At 41.4% G+C, this 20,327-nt stretch overlaps 1 protein-coding gene across 1 annotated transcript in view; it reads right to left on the reverse strand.

The window, feature by feature from the left end:
- The window catches only part of RYR2 (ryanodine receptor 2), a 721,598-nt gene that overhangs the window by 222,179 nt on the left and 479,092 nt on the right, over positions 1 to 20,327 (reverse strand). The window contains exons 32-38 of the mRNA XM_067710999.1: positions 19,644 to 19,758; positions 17,952 to 18,112; positions 15,744 to 15,903; positions 15,284 to 15,370; positions 11,415 to 11,641; positions 5,590 to 6,394; positions 2,702 to 2,902 (exon numbers count right to left, since the gene is read on the reverse strand). Of these exons, the coding sequence (XP_067567100.1) occupies positions 2,702 to 2,902; positions 5,590 to 6,394; positions 11,415 to 11,641; positions 15,284 to 15,370; positions 15,744 to 15,903; positions 17,952 to 18,112; positions 19,644 to 19,758 (1,756 nt within the window). The remainder of the gene's footprint in view (positions 1 to 2,701; positions 2,903 to 5,589; positions 6,395 to 11,414; positions 11,642 to 15,283; positions 15,371 to 15,743; positions 15,904 to 17,951; positions 18,113 to 19,643; positions 19,759 to 20,327) is intronic.

Consider the following 20,327-nt stretch of genomic DNA (forward strand, 5'->3'; position numbering starts at 1 on the left):
GAAAATAAAATTGCCTTAGATATTTCTTATGCATACATTTAGAACACATCAGACAGTTACCATTTTTGCTTTGTCCATCAAACATAATTTAGAAGACTCAGGAGGAGAAGGAAATTGTATTTACCCTTAACACCTTGTGTTGTTTTGTCTTCCTTCCTGATTTTTCACATTTTCTTCTTTCATCATTTCCCTTCTGTTTAAAGAAGGCTTTCCTTCAGAGTAATCAAATTCTGGTCGTTTTCCTTCATTTGAGAAAGTCTTGATTTCCCCTTCATTCCTGAAGGATATTTTCATTGCAGATAGAATTCTGGTTGACAGATCTTTGCTTTCAGCACTTGAAAAATGCTGTGCCACTTCCTTCTGTCCTCCATATTTTCTGATGAGAAATCCGTTGTCATTTGAATTGTCTTTCCCCTATGAGTGTCTTTTGTTTCTCAGGGCTTTCAAGATTTTTCTTAGTCAAACTTCTGAAAACTAAAGACAATGATATGTCTTGGTTTAGATTTGGGGGGTATCTCATTTGGGATTTACTCAGTTTCTTGAATCTCTTATCTTTGTACCTTTTGCCAAATTTGAAAAGTTTTCAACCATTATTTTTTCAAGTATTTTTTCAGTTCACTCTCTTTCTCTTATCCCTCTGGAAATCTAATGCCACAAATATGATACCTTTTGCTATATTTGCACTCGTCCCTGAAGCTCTATTTTTTTTTTTTTACTCTATTTTCTGGTTTTTCAGGCTAGGTAATTTCTATTGTTCTCCCTTCAGTTCAATGATTCTTTTCTCTTTTTCCTCCATTCTGATGTTAAGTCCATCCACTGAAGGTTTTTAAAAATTCAGATACTGTATTTTTGAGCTCTAAAATTTCCAGTTGGCTCTTCTTTGTATCTTCTATTTTTTTTTTTTTTTTGCTGCAACTTTCTTTTTTTAGTTTTGTCATCTCGGAGTTTGTATCTATTGATTGTCATTTTTCATTCAAGTTTTTGCTGGTTCTTGGTGTGATGAGTGATTTGTAATTGAAACCTGGATACTCCTGGTATTACATTATGAGACTTTGGTTCTTATTTAAACTTCTGGCTTCTTCTGACACTATCCAGCAGGAGAGGCTGGGGCACCTCATAACTGCCAGGTGGAGTGGAAAGTTCATTTCTCCACTTGACCTCCATGAAGGAGAGAGGAGACCTTGTTTCTGCTGTGTGAGGCTGGGAGATCCAGGTCCCCAGTGGACCTGAACTCACACAACCCTGGCTGGAAAGGGTAAGAGTGCCTTGGTATATCTCCCTCCCTGGCCTCTACTGACACTCAGGAAGGGGTAGGTCTCATCACCACTCAGCGGGGAATAAGTCCCAGCTCCCCACCGTCCCAGTTGGAGCACCTGTGTACAGCCTGGTGAGAGTGGAAGTCTAAGCTCTCCACTCAGTGTCTGCTGGTTTGGGTAGGGGGTGGGGCACAGGGTTTACTGTGGTGTTTGGCTGGAGTAGCATGGTCATTACCTAAAAGTTTTCTGTCTTGCTAGAAAAAAGTTTTTCTGGTCCTTTGGCTAGACAGAGAAGGCACTTGTTGGGGCTTTTCTTGTCTATGCCCGCTGGCGTTTCTGCGTTGGCGGCTTCTTTAGCTCCAAGTCTGGGATAGGTGAGGCAAAAAGAAAACCCAGGGAACTCACCACCACGTCATTCCTCAGCTCCCAACTTCCGTAGGCACTCTTTCTGCTATCTTTCAGAGTCTTCTTATGTTGTCTTTTATGTAATGTCCAGGGTTACAGTTGTACTTAGAAGGAAGAATAGGGAAAGGCACATGTACTCCATCTTTCCAGAAGCACAATTCTCCCAATAGTAGTTTAACAAATGGAATTACTCTGGGAGAGGTTGGACTTGTTCTCTGCCTCAGTAAGTGTTGTTTACAGCAATAAACAAGATTCCATTGTCCCTTCCCTCAAAGAAATTACATTCTGGTGAGAAAAAGATAAATTCTGCAATTAGTCCCTAAACACTTTCATTCAGAGGTATCTTGGACATAGAGGGAAATGGCAAGGTAAGATACTGAAGACGCGATCTGTCAGTTATACCCTGTGACCACCATAGCTACGTTTTGGTAATATCTCACACTATGAGACCCATCCTGAGGTGGAGGCCAGAAAATGCACAATCCTACACTAGCTCACTCTTGGGTTTAGGCATAGGCTTTTGGTTTTGCTGCACCCAAGGGAGACCTGGGTTTGGAGGTGAGCAACCGGAGGAAGAACCACAAAAGAGGTGATCACTATTCCTGCAAGACTGGCGGCAGTGACACTGGGTTCTTCTAGGAGACACAAAATGCAAAGTATTAAGTCCTAGGAGTCAAGGGTGCCTATTAGCTGGGGCGGTGCTGTGCCAGCCAATGAAGACCCACCTGTGCTTGGATATTATTCCCATTTGAAGAACCTCAGAATCTGCACAGTCGTTTCCACAGAGTCCGTAATACACCTGATACCTTTTAATAAGTCTCTCATCTGTTTAAACTAACAGATAATTAGATAATTTTGGTGAGACCAAATAAGTAGGCAATTTTGGTGAGACCTATGAATACTGACTAAACGAACGTAGCCGGTTTAAAGAGAACAGGAGAAAAATACGCTCGCAACGTCCGGTATCATTCTGCAATGTGTGGAACCTGAATGAATTAAAACCCAAAGTAAAAGGAAGACCTTTCAGTTCATTCTCATACCTGCTCTTGAGGCGGTGACCTGAATTCCTTGGTTTTCCTGGCTGTGAGTGCAGCCGACATGTTTAAGGCTTGCATAACTTCGTTATAGCGGAATCGTTGATTGTCTTGGAGCTTGGCCACAAAGTCATCTGAAAAGGCCACAATGGCTTCTATCCGGTGCCTGACCTGGCAGTCACAGAGGTACTGAAGTAGCAGGCACATCTAAAGAGACGATTAAAAAGACACCAAATTTAATTTCTGCAACTTAGTTAATGTATATCAAATCAAAATTTGTGGCAGACACGCTTCGTTGTCAACTCTTCTCCTTTATTAAGAGAATCCTGATTTTATGTAGACAGCAATGTGCTCGGTCCCAGGGGATGAAACGTAATTCGTCTAAGCCCAAATGGCAAATACCCTCTGATGTCCCTCTGATGAACACTTACTGTCCCAGCCTCGTCTGCAGCTAGAGGCAAATGAGGTCATGAAGAGAAGTTTGCAAGGGGTCGTCTGGGAAAGATTTTTCACCATTCATAACAGGCTAGAATATCCTCTTTTCAAAAACTGGCTAATGACATGATCACTGGAGGAAGAAGGAGGTGACACACTTTAGGATAAAAACCATAAACTGAGGACTGCAGGAAGATAGTAAGGTCTGGGTTCCTGATGGCACCACTGAGCTCCTACATCCATTCTAGAACTGTCTACCTCCAGACTTTAAGTTAACTAAGTGGTTTTATTGCTTACTCATTAAATGGTCAGCTGGGTATTCTTTTACCAGAAGCCCAAAGGATTTTTAACTGATACGGCGCATCAGTTGAAACATGCCTTCCAGAGAATGTTCTGCCCAAGTTTAGGGAAACATTTAAATGCACTTTATACCAATTGTGATATAAATACACAGCAGTGTTAAAGAGGACTTTAAAACCCTGTCATCACCATCCACAACATGGCCATTTCTGTCTGAGACAGCCCTAGGTGTCTATGTCCCTCTCTCCATCCACTTTGGCTTTGTCCCACCCCAGTGTAAGCACTGTCCCCCTTGGGTCTCAACCAGCATGACAGCGTGCTACTAAGTGGCCTCTGGATGACCACCCTCTCTTACTCCCCTCACAGAGAGCTCTACTGAGATGTTCAGAATAAAATTATCCTGCTAAAATTCTTCAGAGGTTTTAATTGAAATTAGAATAAAATTCAAATCCATCGTATGGCTGGTTTTAGCAAACAGCAAGACTCCGTATGAACTGCCTTCTGCCTACTATCTCACCCTCCTTCCCCGCAGACGCTGGTCTGGTCTCTTCCCGAGTCAGAGCCTTTGTCATGTTCCGTGCTCCATGTGAAAAGCTTCTAGAACACTCTTCCCCTCCCTCTTCACAAGTACTGAGCTCCCGCTACTCAATACCTGACCCCAGCTAAAAAGTTACCCTTTCAGAAAGGCCTTCCCTCACCCTACTCACAGTATTCCAGTTGAAATTTTCTTTCTTCTAGAAATCCATTCTTTTCCTTCTGAGCATTTAATGCGATGAACAATAAGATATTCTAACAGAAATACATATAAAGAAGTGTATATTTCCCCCAGAGACAGTGAGCTTCCTTCAGCCAGCACCCAGTGCCTGGCTCAGAGGAAGACCTCGATCAGGGCTGACGAAGGAAGGAAGAGCAAAAAAAGGGTGTCAAGGATGCAAGCAACAAACTGATGCTAATGAACGAAAGGGTTGTTAGGAAAGGGTCCTTGGGACACCTGGATGAGCACAAAGACAGGCAGGGTCTTTGATTCTCTAGAAACACAGGCAGGAAGTAAACTCTCGCGTGTGAGAATGGACGCACCTGCTGGTGAGCAAGCGCCCTAAGGTTGGAAGGGTAGAGGTGGGGTTGGGAACAGGCAGTGAAAGCCTTGCGTTTCAGGCATTCCAACAAAATGTCAGTGAGACGCTCCCACGGAAACAAGGAGACGCAAGGAAGCTGCGAATGAATAAGAGGGAGAAGAAGCGTAACAGGGAAGAACAAATTTGACTCCATATTGGATTCGTTTCCGTTACTTTAACCTTTATATTCTATTGCTTTTGCTACAAGTTGATCACTAAAGGGATGTTGCTTAAAGTATACATAATGGTCCGTCTCCAGGGACCCTGCCTCCCATGCCTGAATATTAAGCTAAAATACCTTTGTTTAAGCTCACAGGAAACATCGACCAGGCCCCCTGTGAATGGCTGCAGGAAGAAGAAATTAAGATATCCCCTCCTGAATCTGGCCAGAACCAAGAAATATCTGCAATAACTTCTTGCCCTTTTTTTTTTTTGTTTGTTTGTTTTAACTTTACTTCCACACCTCTCCCTCTTTGCTCTATCAAAGAAACCAGCATCCCAGCCCAGGCAAGATGGTTCTTTGGGACACCAGTCCCCCATCTTCTCGGTCTGCTGGCTTTCTGAATAAAGTCACTATTCCTTGCCCCAATACCTCGTCTCTCGATTTACTGGACAGTGCGGCGAGCGATATGAGCTTGGACTCGGTAACACTGGCAGGACAAAAACCCATCTCCTATGCTCCTTTCAGACAGACATACACACACGCACATGCACAATTATGCACAGCCACCCGTACACACAGAGAAATAGCGACATGCCACACACAGACGTGTATGACGGGCGGACACGTACTTGACCAAGGAAACCACCTTGACAAAAATACAAAAAAATATGCCAACTGACTCAATTGGAAAATACATGAACTTCATTCCAAATGCAAGAAAACTAGATGGGCATGTCCCCAGGCGTAACAGGAAGTTGGTTAATTTTATGAAGAACTATCTTTACCCAGGAATACAAATACACACACACACACACAGAAAAAGAGACAAAGGTCAGTGTTAATAGGTTGCGAAATTCACTGCAATCTTTTTCTCTGATTACCTGCAATTTAACTGGCTCGGGCAGTTTCATTTGGAGCAGGCCTTCCTTGGACCTCTTACCGCCTTTGTTTTCTTCCTCAGCGGCTCCTTCCAGCTTGGAGTCTTCCGCGCAGGGCTCCTTCTCTGGCGACTCTCCCTCTTCCTCGGGACCGGCAGCTTCCTTGAACACGCTGGGCTCAATCAACTGCAAGATGTGTTTCAAGTCCTCGTTGTGGAAGATGCCCATGATGAGCAGGGTATAGAACAACTTGATGAGAGGGACGAAGAGGAACTCCGTGGTCCCCCCGACGGGGTCCCGGGCGTGAAGGCTGCCCTCTTTCACGGCCTCCGTCAGCATCTGTATGGTCTTGGCCTTCAGGATGTCCAGCGGGAACTCAGGGCTGTACTGGTAACCCTCGTTGTTAATGCTGACAAAACTCGGGGAGGAAAACTGCATCCGCGGCCTGAGGGAGGTGCTGAGGCCAATGCCCGGGAGGCCGTGCTTTTTGTTCTCATCGGGGAAGAGGGTGATGCTCTTTGTCTCCTCCGTCATGGGGACGATGAACTCATTGTTCATCATGAGCCTGGCGGTGGCGTAGGAGCTGAGGTGGATGTCAATCAGCAGGTCGTAGTAGCCGGCGCGCAGCAAGCCGGGCATGTACTTGTTCTCGATGGCGTAGAGCAGCTGCGGTTCGTCCACGTGGCTGCACAAGGCGTGGGCCACCCGGTGATTCCCAAGCGCGCAGACGGCCGAGTAGAGCCGGAGAGTATGGTAGTGGAACTTCAGCAGTTCTTCCTGCTCGGTCAGTTCCAGGATGTCCACAGATCTGGGGACAAGAGAAGTTAAACATGGACATTGAAAAGGATTCTCCATCAGAGGAGAAATCTACATACGTCGTTGATGTCACAAGTTATGGAAACAGACACTATTTTTTAAATTAGTTTTCTGCGACATGTTTGATGATAGCATAGATTTAAAAACATCAGTTCTAGATGTTTTTAAGTTTTCTTCCAGATAGAATTTGATGTTGAAAACTTCCAGTCACTAGTGCTTGGAGCTGTCTTCATTCTTCATCACCTCAGGATTCTGAACATCTCTTTTAGATATTTGGGTCTCAAGCTGACCCCGGGGACTCCCCTCCTTTCAGAATTTGAGCACTCTTCGAAAAATCCTGAATCTCCTTTTCCAATTTGGCTAACCTGCTTCAAGAAGCCAGAAAACTTAGCCTTAGGCTATGTTGCTTTGTCTCCGACTTTAGGATGAGCTCTGAGTATAACCAGTCCGTAGGTAAACAGAGGGATAATTCCTTTGACATAATTTACCTACTTACACGTCCCTCACGGACCCAAACATATGCCAATGCCAGCCTGTTTCCACCAGGTATGTGCCACTCATGAAACAAACACTATTAGGGACATTTTCACTCAGCAAAGTTTCTGTTGGGAATCTGAGTTTATATCAGATCATTTTGCTCCTACCACACATCATGACCTTTCAACGCAATTAAACCTTAAGCGTATGTCCAGAATGTACCTAAAGTCAAGTCATTCCTTTTAAAAGAAAATCTATTTTAAGAGCACATAATTCCTTTCGATGCGCTAATTTTTCTAAACTCTTTAAATTACATAGATTGTTCATGGGCAACACTATAGTATTAAAGGTAGAAACTTGATATATTGATAATCAAGGGAACCACTCATTCATCTTGCAATGTATCCTTGGTGAGACGGTAATATAAGCTCATGAGGACAGGGGCTATTATATACTGTGGTTATTAGCATTCATCCAGCACCTAGCCTAGCACACAATGGGTACTGAATAATTATCTGTGATCATTTATTGTTAAGCTTTGTCACTATCCTTAGATATCCTGTCATCCTGTCCACACCACCTATCCATTGTACCTGTGCTTCTCAGGTCACAGGCATTCTGCTAAAACCCACTGTGGCTTGATGGTGCAGACTGATTCCAGACTCCACCTTCTGACTCTCAGAGTCAAAAGATTCATGCATTATAAAATGCCTAGCAAATAATTACCCACCTGTGTATCACCTAGACTTCCAGGAAACCACACATCTGCTGGGCCCAGTTCTTGGAAAGGTATAACTGAGTAAGCCCCCGCCACCTCAAGGTGCAGTGGAGGATTCCCATATCTCAACTGGGCTCTTCAATCTCCCAAGAAGACTGTTACCCATCCCTCAGCCTGGCTAATGGCCAAAATATATAAACCCATTTATCGTAGCAACACAGAATATCTGCACTCTAGGTCCTTACTGAAGAACGCAATTCAGTCTACTGTCTGATCAATCTCAAAATGTCAGTTTCTAGAAACAATATATAAGGACTCTACAATCTACGTTGCTGCTGCCACTCCCAATTTACCCCCATGATTCATTTTATGATGCCATGTTCTTTCCTATAAAGCACCCCTCCTCCCTACCAGACCAGTCTTTTAAGGTAAGGGTCATGTCTGTTTTGCTCACTATTTTTCTATCCAGTGCCAGGAATACAGTGGGCACTAATACATGTTTGTGGAATGAATGAATGGGAGAAATCGGAAGGAGTTGTAGTCTACTTCTCATAACCTGACTTAGGTCAAGACAAACCAAAAGATATACCACAACTAATTTAGTCTGTCTTTCCACACCAACCCATTGTAGCAATATTCATACATTAATGAACAATGGCTTTAACTGGAGGAGAGCAAAAGAAATAACTCACTGTTTCATCTGTTATAAGCACAACGCCAAATATATCATCTAGCACATCTTTAGCACGTGCTGTAAATTGCACTGTTGTCAGTAAATATTCTCCTTCCCCCTTCTTCCCTGTAGATGGAGTCATCTTATCGACCCTACTTACTTTGGGCTTGACTATACCTGACTGGCCTTGGTCAATAAAATGTAACTGGATAGAACATCTGCCACAAGGGAAAAGAAAACTCTTAGAGGTCTGTTAGCCCTCCTTCGTATCTACCCTTGACCATGGAAGCTATACGTCCCAGATCAGGGCTGCCCCATCAGCTGGGCAAGAAGGTACATGAACCACATCTGCAGACCATCCCCCCAGCCTGGAGCAGGGCTGCAGGGGACCCACGACCTCCTGTAACATGAGCAAGAAATACAGGTTTCTTTGCAAGCCACCGAAACTTGGGGGCTGCCATTACAGTAAAATCTGACTAATACAACTCATTATAGCCTTTAAAAGTCTCCAGGGGAGAAATTTCCTTCATGACTCAATATCATTCTTTAATTCATCAAATATTACAGAGTACCTATTATGTACGGATCACTGTGCACTGGTGAAATGATGGTGAACAATACAGACAAGATTCCTGCCCTAAGGCAGCTTACTGCCTAGTTAAAGAGGGAAACAACCCCAAAAATAAGTAAATTAAATTACGAACCATGAGTGAGATATCTCATGAAAGAAACAGAGGACTGACATACATCTACTACCATTCAATTTTTTTTTTTTTTTTTTTTGCGGTACGCGAGCCTCTCACTGCTGTGGTCTCTCCCGTTGCGGAGCACAGGCTCCGGACGCGCAGGCTCATTGGCCATGGCCCACCGGCCCAGCCACTCTGCGGCATGTGGGATCTTCCCAGACCAGGGCATGAACCCGTGTCCCCTGCATCGGCAGGCGGACTCTCAACCACTGCGCCACCAGGGAAGCCCTCAATTTTTAAAATATTAGTTAATTGTCATATTATTGGGGCATGAGGAACAGATTCTACTTGAATACTAGTCGGCATTTCCATTTTGGAATCTGAATTTTGAAACTCATCAGATTTTTCTTTGGCTTCTACGAAGTGTGAAACCAATGTGCAGGCATATCATGGTGTGATGTGAATGACTGTGGACCAGTCCTGGCTTTGCTATTTTCCTATCCTTACCTTCTCTGCAACCTGATTCCAATGACACTTTTTTTTACAAATTTGCATTTCATATATTTTGGGAAATTGACTCAAATTCTTTACAGCCTATAGTAAGAATTTAAATTATCCATTCATTTGCATATAATTTATCACAGGTAATTAACATAAATGATACATTACGATGGCAGGAGTGTATGTTGGGTTTCCATAACGTGCCAACATATTAAATCACAACCTTAAAACTCTCTGCTTAATAGAGAGAGAATATTTTCCCTTATAAAGAAAAATTCGTTCCCAAATGTGATGTTTCTTTTGGTTGCAGAGTAATTTTTGTAAAACATTAGCTGCAAAATTCCAATAAAACGTTTCTCACATAAAATAAAAAGTATGAAATTAAATTGAATCCTCTAAAGAGTACATTATGAATGCTGTATCTCTCTAATTATTCCACCTAAAAATATACAAATACTTAATGGATTAAAAACAATTCACCTGGCCAGATTAATTTTTCTTTGGCTTTCTTCTGTTTGAAAACAGCTTTATTGAGATATCATTTACATACTATACAATTTACCTACTTAAAATAAATAATTCAATGGCTTTAGTATATGAATGGAACTGGGCAACCATGACCTTGACCTAAGCTTAGAACATTTTCCTCACCCCAAAAGAAACCCAGTAGTACCCAGCGGCAGCCATTCCTCAGGTCCACTGCCCTTGCCTCCCCTAAGTACACATTATTCTACTTTCTCTCCCTAAAGATTTGCCTATTACGGACTTTTCCTGTAAATGGAACCCTATCACATGTGGTAGTAGTATAACGAGTTAAAAACTCAGTATAATGTTCTAAAGCTTCATCCATTTTGTAGCACATGTAAGTACTTCATTCCTTTGTATTGCCAAATAGATTTACAGTACGGATTCACCACACTTTATTTATCCACGAATTAGTTGGTGGGCATTTGGGTTGTTCCCACTTTTTGGCTACTGTGAATAATGCTGCTCTGAAATTCGTGTACAGGTTTTTGTGTGGACATGTTTTCATTTCCCTTGGGTATATACCTAGGAGTGGAATTGAAGGCTCTTACGGTAACTCTGTATTTAACCTGTTGAGGAACTGACCAATTGTTTTCCGAAACACAGGTTAAATTTTAAAAGTATTAAAAAGAAATAAAAGTGCCAAGCATGTCTAAATATATAAAAATGAACATAGCTCCTACAGCTTTTTAAGAGTAGAGTTTTAAAATATAAGAAAAAAAACAAATATGTGTGTCTTTGCATTGTTTTCATGAAATGTTTTCACTCAGTTTGTGACTTAACTTTTTAATGATATTTTGGGGGGGAAATCTTGGTCCCAAACTTACTGATAATGAGGCTGCTAAAATGAAATCTCTGCAATTTAATTGGCTGTCACATGGAAAAACTGAGAATCATAAACAAAGCCACCTCTGAACATTAAGTGTACTTCATATTATTACTATAACTGTCTAGAATGCATATGAACTTGTTTCCAAAGCCCTCAAGGTATTTTCACAATGCTCTTTCACTGACATCTCTTGGTCTCAGTTTTTCCCATCTGTCCAACAAAGGACTGAACTAAGTGATTTTTCTGACTCCCTCTTTACCGTCTTATAGTTCTGTGATACTCTCTTACTCGGCTGCCTTAAGTCAGATGGCAGCTGTACTTGCCTGAACTTGTACTTACTGTTATTCTCATAAGCAAAACAAGAATGAGGAAAGAAATCATACACTATCAAATCACCTCTTCACTTATAATAATTCTGTTTCCGTAACCAAGGAGTTGAGACATAGACTTAAACTTGGGATGTACAAAATAACGTCTGCATGGCCCCAAGAAATCAGTAGTTTTTAAACCCCATTTTGTTTCCCCAGCACCACCCCTGAACCCTGGGGTAGGCATCTAATTTGATGGGTCCCCATCAGACAGTAAAGGATGCCCAGGCCTGACCTGTTCTCCTCTGGGATATGGAGAGACATGAACTGCAGAGGTTCCACACACTGCACCAGCCAGCCTTGGCGTTCACTTATTCGAGACACGTCTACCTTCAAGAACTGGTTGGGCATTCTGCTCCAGAGGACATGTGAGAGGAACTGCACATGGAGACGAGGGGGACACTGCGGCACGGGGTTTTTGTGCTCGCTCTTGAATAATCCCGCTGAGAGAGGCATCACATTCTAGGAGATGGGGAAGCAGAAAAAGAATGAATGGATGACACTCCTGGGGGATCAATAAAGTGACGACTAGAGTTCTGTACAGGAAAGAGATAATGACAGATACGATACGTGTTGAGCAGAGTCAATACAAAAACTAATAGAAATTGGGTTGAGCTGTTTCTGAAAGGACAAGTGGAGAAAATTTGGGGATGTTTCCTTCCCATATACTCAATGGCACACTGAGAATGCGAGAGCAAGAGAGTATAACCATGTATCTTTCCTATTCCTTTACCAAGCTGGGTCCTCAGGGACGCTGGGCATGTCTTTAGCTGCCTTCATCCAAACATCCCGAAAGACTGGTCACATCCACTTGGCTTTCTCTCTTTCTTATTGTCTGTCCTTTGTCACCCACTTCATCCATCCTTAAACTACTCATACCCTCACTCATTATCAGGTTTCTCAGGTTTGAGAAGCCAGCAATAGACCAGAGACAGCTCAACAGATAAACCTGACTGTTAAACAAGAAACACAATTTCTTTCTCCTCCACCTTCCTCCACCTCTAATATGTATCTTCAACCATTCCAATTCCTGCAGTCTGGCCTCAGGAAAAGAAAAGTCTCTACTTTACCAAAGCTTATTCATTCATTTATGATCGTGATACCACCCCTGCCTGCCTCTTCTGGGCCAATAAAACAATTATCTCATCTTTCCGCATTACCTTCGGTTTCTTCCTCTCCTCTAGAACCTTCTCTACTGCATTATTTAGACTTGCTCATCCTCAAGCGACTTTCCTATTCTCTTTTGCTAATGGGAACAAAAAACCCAGGCACTTGTATCAGGCACTGAGAATGTATCAGTGAAACTAAACAGACAAAATCCCTACCCTCATACAGCTTCCATTTCTTTTTCATTAGACATAAACAAAATCAGTAATTAAATAGTTATTAGAAAAGGGGTCATGGAGAGGAAAAAAAACAGGATGGGGGAATCAGAATGCAGGACAGTAATAATAAACAGGGTGGTCAGAATGGTGTCACTGAGAAGATGACATTTACAGAACGATCCAAAGAGAAGAACCATGTGGATATGCAGGGGAAGAAATTTCCATGCAGAGGGTACTGTGAATACAAAGACCCCAAGGAGGGAGTTTGCCTGGCAAGTCTGAGGAAGAGCTGGCGGCCAGGGTGGCTGCAGTGGAGTGAAGGAGGGGACATCAGGAGGAGGTGAAGTCAGAGGGGTTAGAGGAGGTCAGCTGGTTTAGAACTTGAGAACCATCATCAGACCTCTGATTTTTACTCTCAGGGAAACAGGGTTTCTAGGGTTTCGAGCAGTGAAGTGAGTGACATGGTCTGATTTTTATTTTAAAATAACGACAGTCACTCGGATTGTTCTATGATAAACAGAAGGGTGAGGATGAATTAGAGGCTAGTGGCGAAAAATACAGATGGGAAATGATGGTGATGGAGGGCAGATCAGCAGGAGGGGTGGTGGGAGAGGACAGAAGGTGGAGGATTTGCCGGGGGGTGGAACTGGGATGCGGAATGTAAAGGAGGGAAGCCAAGGATGACTCCAAGGTTTGGGGTCTGAGTTATTAACTGACAGATCAAGAAGACTCGATCAGGCAAGTCAGGAGGAGGGGGGAGTGATGGTCAGCAGTCCAGTTTCGGACATAATCCAATTTGCAATATCTATGAAACACGAAACATAAATGTCAAATAGACCAACAGCAGAGTCTGGGTTCTGAGAAACTACCACTTTTTTGTCAAATTTTAACTTTTTTGTTTTAACATCTTTATTGGGGTATAATTGCCTTACAATGGTGTGTTAGTTTCTGCTTTATAACAAAGTGAATCAGTTATACATACACATATGTCCCCATATCTCTTCCCTCTTGCGTCTCCCTCCCTCCCACCCTCCCTATCCCACCACTCTAGGTGGTCAGAAACCACCGAGCTGATGTCTCTGTTCAGTCATCCAAACCTGCTGCCTCCTTTCCCTCACGTTCAATCTCAAATAATAATATGAATTGAATGATCTTGAACAAAATACTATGGCTTCTTCCATCATTTTACTGAAATTTTTCTGGAAAGGTCACTAAAGCCCTCCTACTTAACAAAAATCACAGATTCCTTTAGTCCATATTGTATTGGCTCTTCTGTGGCGGCTGGAATCTCGTTTTGCAAAGGCAGAAACTGAGCTCACATGGTTTAAGAAATATGTGCAAGGTCGCTGAGCCAGCATGGTAAAACTGTCTACCAAATTCACCCTGAGGGGTGCCCAGCACCTCACTGTTTACAATTGCGAATTTCAATTCCTTTTCCTGAATTTCAACAGGCTCTTCTGCTTCTTGTTGTATTAATATCCCTTGGCTGGCCAAACGAAAATTATTCAAATTAATCCTTTTCGGATTAACATATACACACTACTATACACAAAATAGATAACCAACAATGACCTACTGTATAGCACAGGGAACTATACCCAATATTTTGTAATATCCTATAAGGGAAGAGAATCTGAAGGAGTACACACACACACACACACACACACACACACACACACACACACATAACTGAATCACCATGCTGTACACCTGAAACTAACACGACATTGTAAATCAACTATACTGTCCACCCCCAAAAAAAGTAAGAAAAAAGAAATTAATCTTTGATTCTTCATTCTCCTTGAGCACCAAATCCAATTTCAACAAATCCTATTAATCCAATTCATTGACAAATTCTGTTAATCTCTCCCCTAAAACATCTTACGTTTCACTCTCTCTTTACGATGACTTCCATGAATCTCATCGTCTTCTCCCGTGTGGACAGTAAGGGATTGTTGATAGATAATTATTACTGCCTGCTCTCATTCTTTTGAGGGCAGATATTTCTCCACATTACTACCAACATATTTTCCCAAAACAGGTTTGATTATACTCAGTCCCCTGCTTCAAATTTCCAGTAAGGCACCACTGCCTAGGGAATAGGTGTACACTTCTTACTATGGCATTTAAGGCCTTTTCAACTTGGACTACCTTCCATCCATATTCATCTCTAGCCACATCCCAGAAGCATCCTTTGTTACAGTCACACTGAATTCCTTAACCTTCAGCACTTTCATGCCTATGTATTTTCACTTTCTCTCACCCTCTGTCTAGAATGCCCTCTCCTAGCAAATGTACCCTGAGATCTGTCATTCAACAGTTAAGAATCAACCTAAATGTCATCTCCTCTTTCAGCTTTACCTGATCTACCCCATCCTACTTAGTTGTCCTTTCATTTATGTTCCCAGAGTACTCAATACCTGTCACTCTTGCATTTACCACAACGTAGCATACTTTCAGCTCTGCAAGCCCGTTCACTAGCTTACCTGTGAGTTCAGCGATTACTGAGCTGTATGTAATTTGGCATTTGTGCTCTGTACAAGCCTAGTTTTATTGAATAATATACTCATGATAACCAAAGAAAACCCTTTCCAATTACTTATGTTACCCTAGTGACCTTAACGAGATTACAGAATTTTCAAATACAGAAACTTTTAAAGAATGATTTATGTGATTAATATCAGTACTAATAAAGTATGGAATTAATTGAAGAAGAAGTAAATGCTATTTCCTAACAAAAAACAACCCGAATATAATACCAGGAATGAGTCTTTCTTACCTTTATTCTTCCCAACTCAAACTGAAAAACGTTGGGACTTGTAGCTTGAGCAAAAACTGCAGGAAATAATTTTGTACTTGGTTCCACCTTAAATGATCAAATGAATTGAATAATATTAGTAAAGGAAGGAACACACAAAAAAATACATTTTCTTCCTAACACCTAAGAAACACTTTACAGAAAAAGACTTTTTCTTCCTCTCATGCAGATAGTCTCTTTCAATAATTATTTGGAATATTTCATTTCAGGACTATGAACATTTTTGGAGGAATGTACTGTTTACTCTGAAGGGCTTATGGCACTGTTATTACTCAAACAGAAGTAAAAATACAGAATTGACTCATTTGTGTTTCATTTCCTTCTAGCTTATAATTTACTATAATTTACAAAATGTGTTCTCCACTCTAACGGGGATAAAGGCTTCCTCCCTGGAAGCGCAAGGCCATCCCTGACCACATACCTGATAGTATGTGCTCAGCTCCTTGCCGTTGGCCGTGAAGGTGAGCAGCCCACTGGCAGTGTCCACCACGCAGCCAATCTCCAGGCCGTTGTTGTTGCGTCCTTGCCCGGGGCTCAGGCTCTCACCCGCACACACCATATAGCAGTTGCTGCGTTTGATGCTGAATTGCAAAAAAACATGTTTATCTTTGAACAAGGACAGGTAGCATGGAAAGCATGGACGTCTGGCAAACTAAACCTAAGTTATGCTGTGCAAGCAACAAGCTCATGCTGAAATGGGACAGGTGTACAGTGGGCCCGATTCTGTGATTCTGAGCAAAACTCCATTGACTTCAGTGGACATTCTGAGTCAGGTCTTCCAATCTCTCAATTTCACACCTAATGAAGACGGGTCAACCAGTTGGAACCAAGGATGAGAACTGACCTGCACCTTCCCTCCAAAAACTCAAACCAAACTGGACCTTTTTCTGAGGTTCAAAAAAGTTTAACTATGATAAAGCAGAAACTAACACACATACACACACAAAAAGTTTAACTATGTAATAATCATCCAAATTGGTAATTTTCATTCTCATGGGTTTTTTTTAAACATCTTTATTGGAGTATAATTGCTTTACAATGGTGTGTTAGTTTCTGCTTTATAACAAAGTGAATCAGCTATACATATACATACAACTCTATATCTCCTCCCTCTTACGTCTCCCTCCCACCCTCCCTATCCCACCCCTGTAGGTGGTCACAAATCTCATGGGTTTTGGTTTTTTTTGAAAAAACCACTTGTTCTGAGATGAGAAGCACCTGTTTCTGAACACTATCGAAGTCTTTAGGCCAATTCTACATGAGCTGTCAGTGATTCGATAGATATAAAATTTGGCTAAAATGAAGCCCCTTTCTGGACAATTCCTGGTGATCTGCTATGAGAGACAGACTTAGCTGGGAAGTGCACAAGATCTGTGATATTAACAACAAACCCCATCTGAGTTTCACCCTCAACAAAACCTTTACCAGAGATGGTAGCAAACTTAAGTGATTTGAGTTTCACCTCCTTCCCTTTCTCTACTACTGTGCAGTGCATGTATGAATGGGGCTGGCAAAAAGGGCAAACACAGGCAAGTAGGAGGAAAACAGCAAGAAGGCGGAGATAAAGTCAGTTTCCGAAGAGTCAAAAGTTGGCTGTGTTTCTATGCTCTATTTATGTAAGATTCAACAACCTTCCCTAGCCTGTATTTCCTTCACTGAAACCATCAATCAGATATCATATCCCTATATTATCTCCTTTCACTGTCCCCATCTCTGAAAATCAAATATATCCCTAAGAATATTCCTGGAAACAGGTGGTTTGGGGCCCCCCCATACTGACGTAAAGCACTGTTCATTGGAGAATTTTTGCTAGGCTCACTGTCTCAAGTGCTAAGTTCACTGCGGTTCAAGTGTTACAACCTGAAGGCAGGGGAGAGAGCTTCCGGTCACCAAAAATGATGGTGCAGGTATAAAAGAAAAGCAACGTTATGGGGGGGCTCTTTCTATGAGACCCATCACAGCAGATCAGAGAGGATGCACGGGCACACAAGGTAGATGCAAATGACCAGATCTTCTCTTGTCTTATCTGCAAGGAAGATAGCCTTCTTCACTTTTTTGAAGGTTTGGTTTGAGTTTGGTTTGTTTTATAAATGAAAAAGGATGGCACAGAAACTGTAACCGACTTACCCAAAGCCACACAGCGAGTCAATGGCAAAGCTGAGGAAAGAACCCACGGCTCCTCAGTCTGAGTTCAAATGCGTCCACCTGGTCTAAACCACTAGCCCACACTGTCTTCACCTTTTTCTCCCCACCTCCTAACCAGCTCCCAAGGTACAGATCAGACCACAGGCTAAATGCCTCACAGTCACCTGTCTCTCATCCTCAAACAATGGCTAAGTCACGGTAACCCAAGTCATCAGTCGTGTGCGATGTCACCTGAAGGAATATATGATTATTACCCCCAAAAGATGCACTGCTCTTACTTTATAAGATTTTGCACTTTTAATATATTCAGATTCCTTACCGGCTTGTATGAGTAACAAAAAGGACATGGACATTAACGGTCTGATTACACTGTTCCTAGAAACAGAATATTATCTTGGACAGAAAATCCAAGAGAAAAAAAATGCCTAGGTTTATCAACATGTTTATCAAATGTCATTCATGTAAGAAATCGAGGAAAACCAACCTTTCGTGCACCTTTCCTTTTTCATCTCCTAGAGTCACGGTCACTGTACGAACTCTGTCCAGGTCAAAGCCTGTATCATACTGTTGGAAATCGGATGTGATCCAGCCCACCCAGACGTTGGCAGGTTCTTGTCCAGGAAAGATTCTCACTGAGTAATAGTACTGTCGAGACAGCAACACCAAGTATTGGTGAAGTAAAATGAAACAAAACTTTGACTTGCGATGTCTAAGAAGATATGTCTTGGTTGAAAATCATTTGGCATATCTGCAGCAACATGGATGCAACTAGAGATTATCATACTAAATGCAGTAAGTCAGAAAGAGAAAGACAAACACCATATGATATCACTTATGTGTGGAATCTGAAATATGACACAAATGAACCTATCTATGGAACGGAAACAGAATCATGGACATAGAGAACAGACTGGGGATTGCCAAGGGGAGGGGGGTGGGAGAGGGAAGGACTGAGAGTTTGGAATTAGCAGATACAAACTGGTATATGTAGAAAGGATAAACAAGAAGGTCCTACTGTATAGCACAGTATAGGGAACTATATTCAATATCCTGTAATGGATATAATGGAAAAGAATCTGAAAACAATATTGGCTTGGCCAAAAAGTTCATTTGGGTTTTTCCGTAACATCTTATGGAAAAACCCGAACAAACTTTTTGCCAACCCAATATACACAAATGTATAACTGAATCACTTTGCTGTATACCTGAAACTAACACAACATTGTTAATCAACTATACTTCAATAAAAAAGAAAATAATAGTATATTCAATACTAATAATAGTATATTCAATTAGGCTATAACAACAACAAAACCCAAAGCTTAAAGCAGCAAAAAAAAAAAAAAATCCTTTGGCCTAAGCAAAATGTTATAGGCACAAAGGACTGATGTGGCGAAGGAAAAGTCTTAAAACAGAGATCCTGAATTATTTCAGAAATAATGGGAAAAAGAGAAAAGACTATCTGAGCAAAAGATGATCTGAAGCCTTTTATACTTCCAAGTATGAATGGATGGGGGAGTACATATATAGTATGTTTATGTGATAAAATCATCAATCCATTACACAGGTAAGCTTTGAATTCTTCAAGCGGACACAAGAACAATAATCTACGCTATAGCTTTTCTGCCTGTTTTATACCTTGAATATGCTATCACTAACATAATATTTGGAACCCTTAAAATCACTCTGAAATAGTTCAGATCTGATATGTGAAAGTCAAGTTCAAATAGGGGGACATTCTAAAAGGGACACAGCTATATATTTTTTCCATTTGGCGTTTTATGAGAAGTGCTTTAAAAATTCAAAATGGCAGACAGCACACCTTGACCTCTAACAAAGTATGATAAATGATCTTGCAGACATATCACTGAGACAAAAGAAACTGCAAAATGTACTTGGAAAACTTAAGTGGCAAATAAAATGCTGTCAAGAAAGAGGATAACAAAACCAGGACTGAGGGTGCCATTAAGGATTATTCTTCCTAAAATAGCTCTCTTATTGCATAATATCCATTAGAATACACATACATCTTTCAACTTCTCAGTCCCCAAGATATAAGTGAATAATTATTTTTAAAGTAAGCTTGCTAAACAGTACGAATCAATGTTAACTATTTGAAATGCAAAGCATGCTCACTGACAAATGGAGATAAATGACAAAAGCTGCAACCTCATACCGTGGACGTTTGCATCAAGTAATCATAGTCGTCCCTCTCATCTGCCAGGACGTCTTCTGTGAGTCTTGCAGAGTGGCTGGTGCTGTAATCTGGCTTTGTCCTTCTGAGCAAAAATCTGGAATGTAGTAGAGGACTAGGAATAAGCAACATTAAAATGTTCTGCCTATCTCAAACACAAACATATAATTAACTTAGTGGAGTGGTTGTCAGCCAGGATGATTAGCTCCCAAGAGGACATCTGGCAATATCTGGAGATATTTTTGGTTGTCACAACTTGGTGGGGGAGGGGGGCCACTACTGGTGGAGGGATCCTGCTAACCATCTTACAATGCACAAGGCAGACTCTTACAATAAATAATTATCTAACCCAGAGTGGCAATAGTGTTGAGGTTGAGAGTTTCATATTCAGTGTAAGAAAGGGTGCTAAAACAATCTACCTCCTTATCCATCAAAAAGTACTATTTAGAGAGAATACTCTAAGGTTCAACCAGTAATGTAAATATAAACATCTTAAAAACTAACTCTTGGGAGAAAATACAAATCATATATCTGATAAGGTTAATATCTAGAATATACAAAGAATTCCTACAACTCAGCAACAAAAATGCAAATGACCCAATCAACAAATGGGCCAAGAACTTGAATAGACATTTCTCCAAACACGTTATACAAATGACCAATAAA

This window comes from Pseudorca crassidens, chromosome 16 (genome assembly GCF_039906515.1).
Source record: "Pseudorca crassidens isolate mPseCra1 chromosome 16, mPseCra1.hap1, whole genome shotgun sequence".
NCBI classification, from domain to species: Eukaryota; Metazoa; Chordata; class Mammalia; order Artiodactyla; family Delphinidae; genus Pseudorca; species Pseudorca crassidens.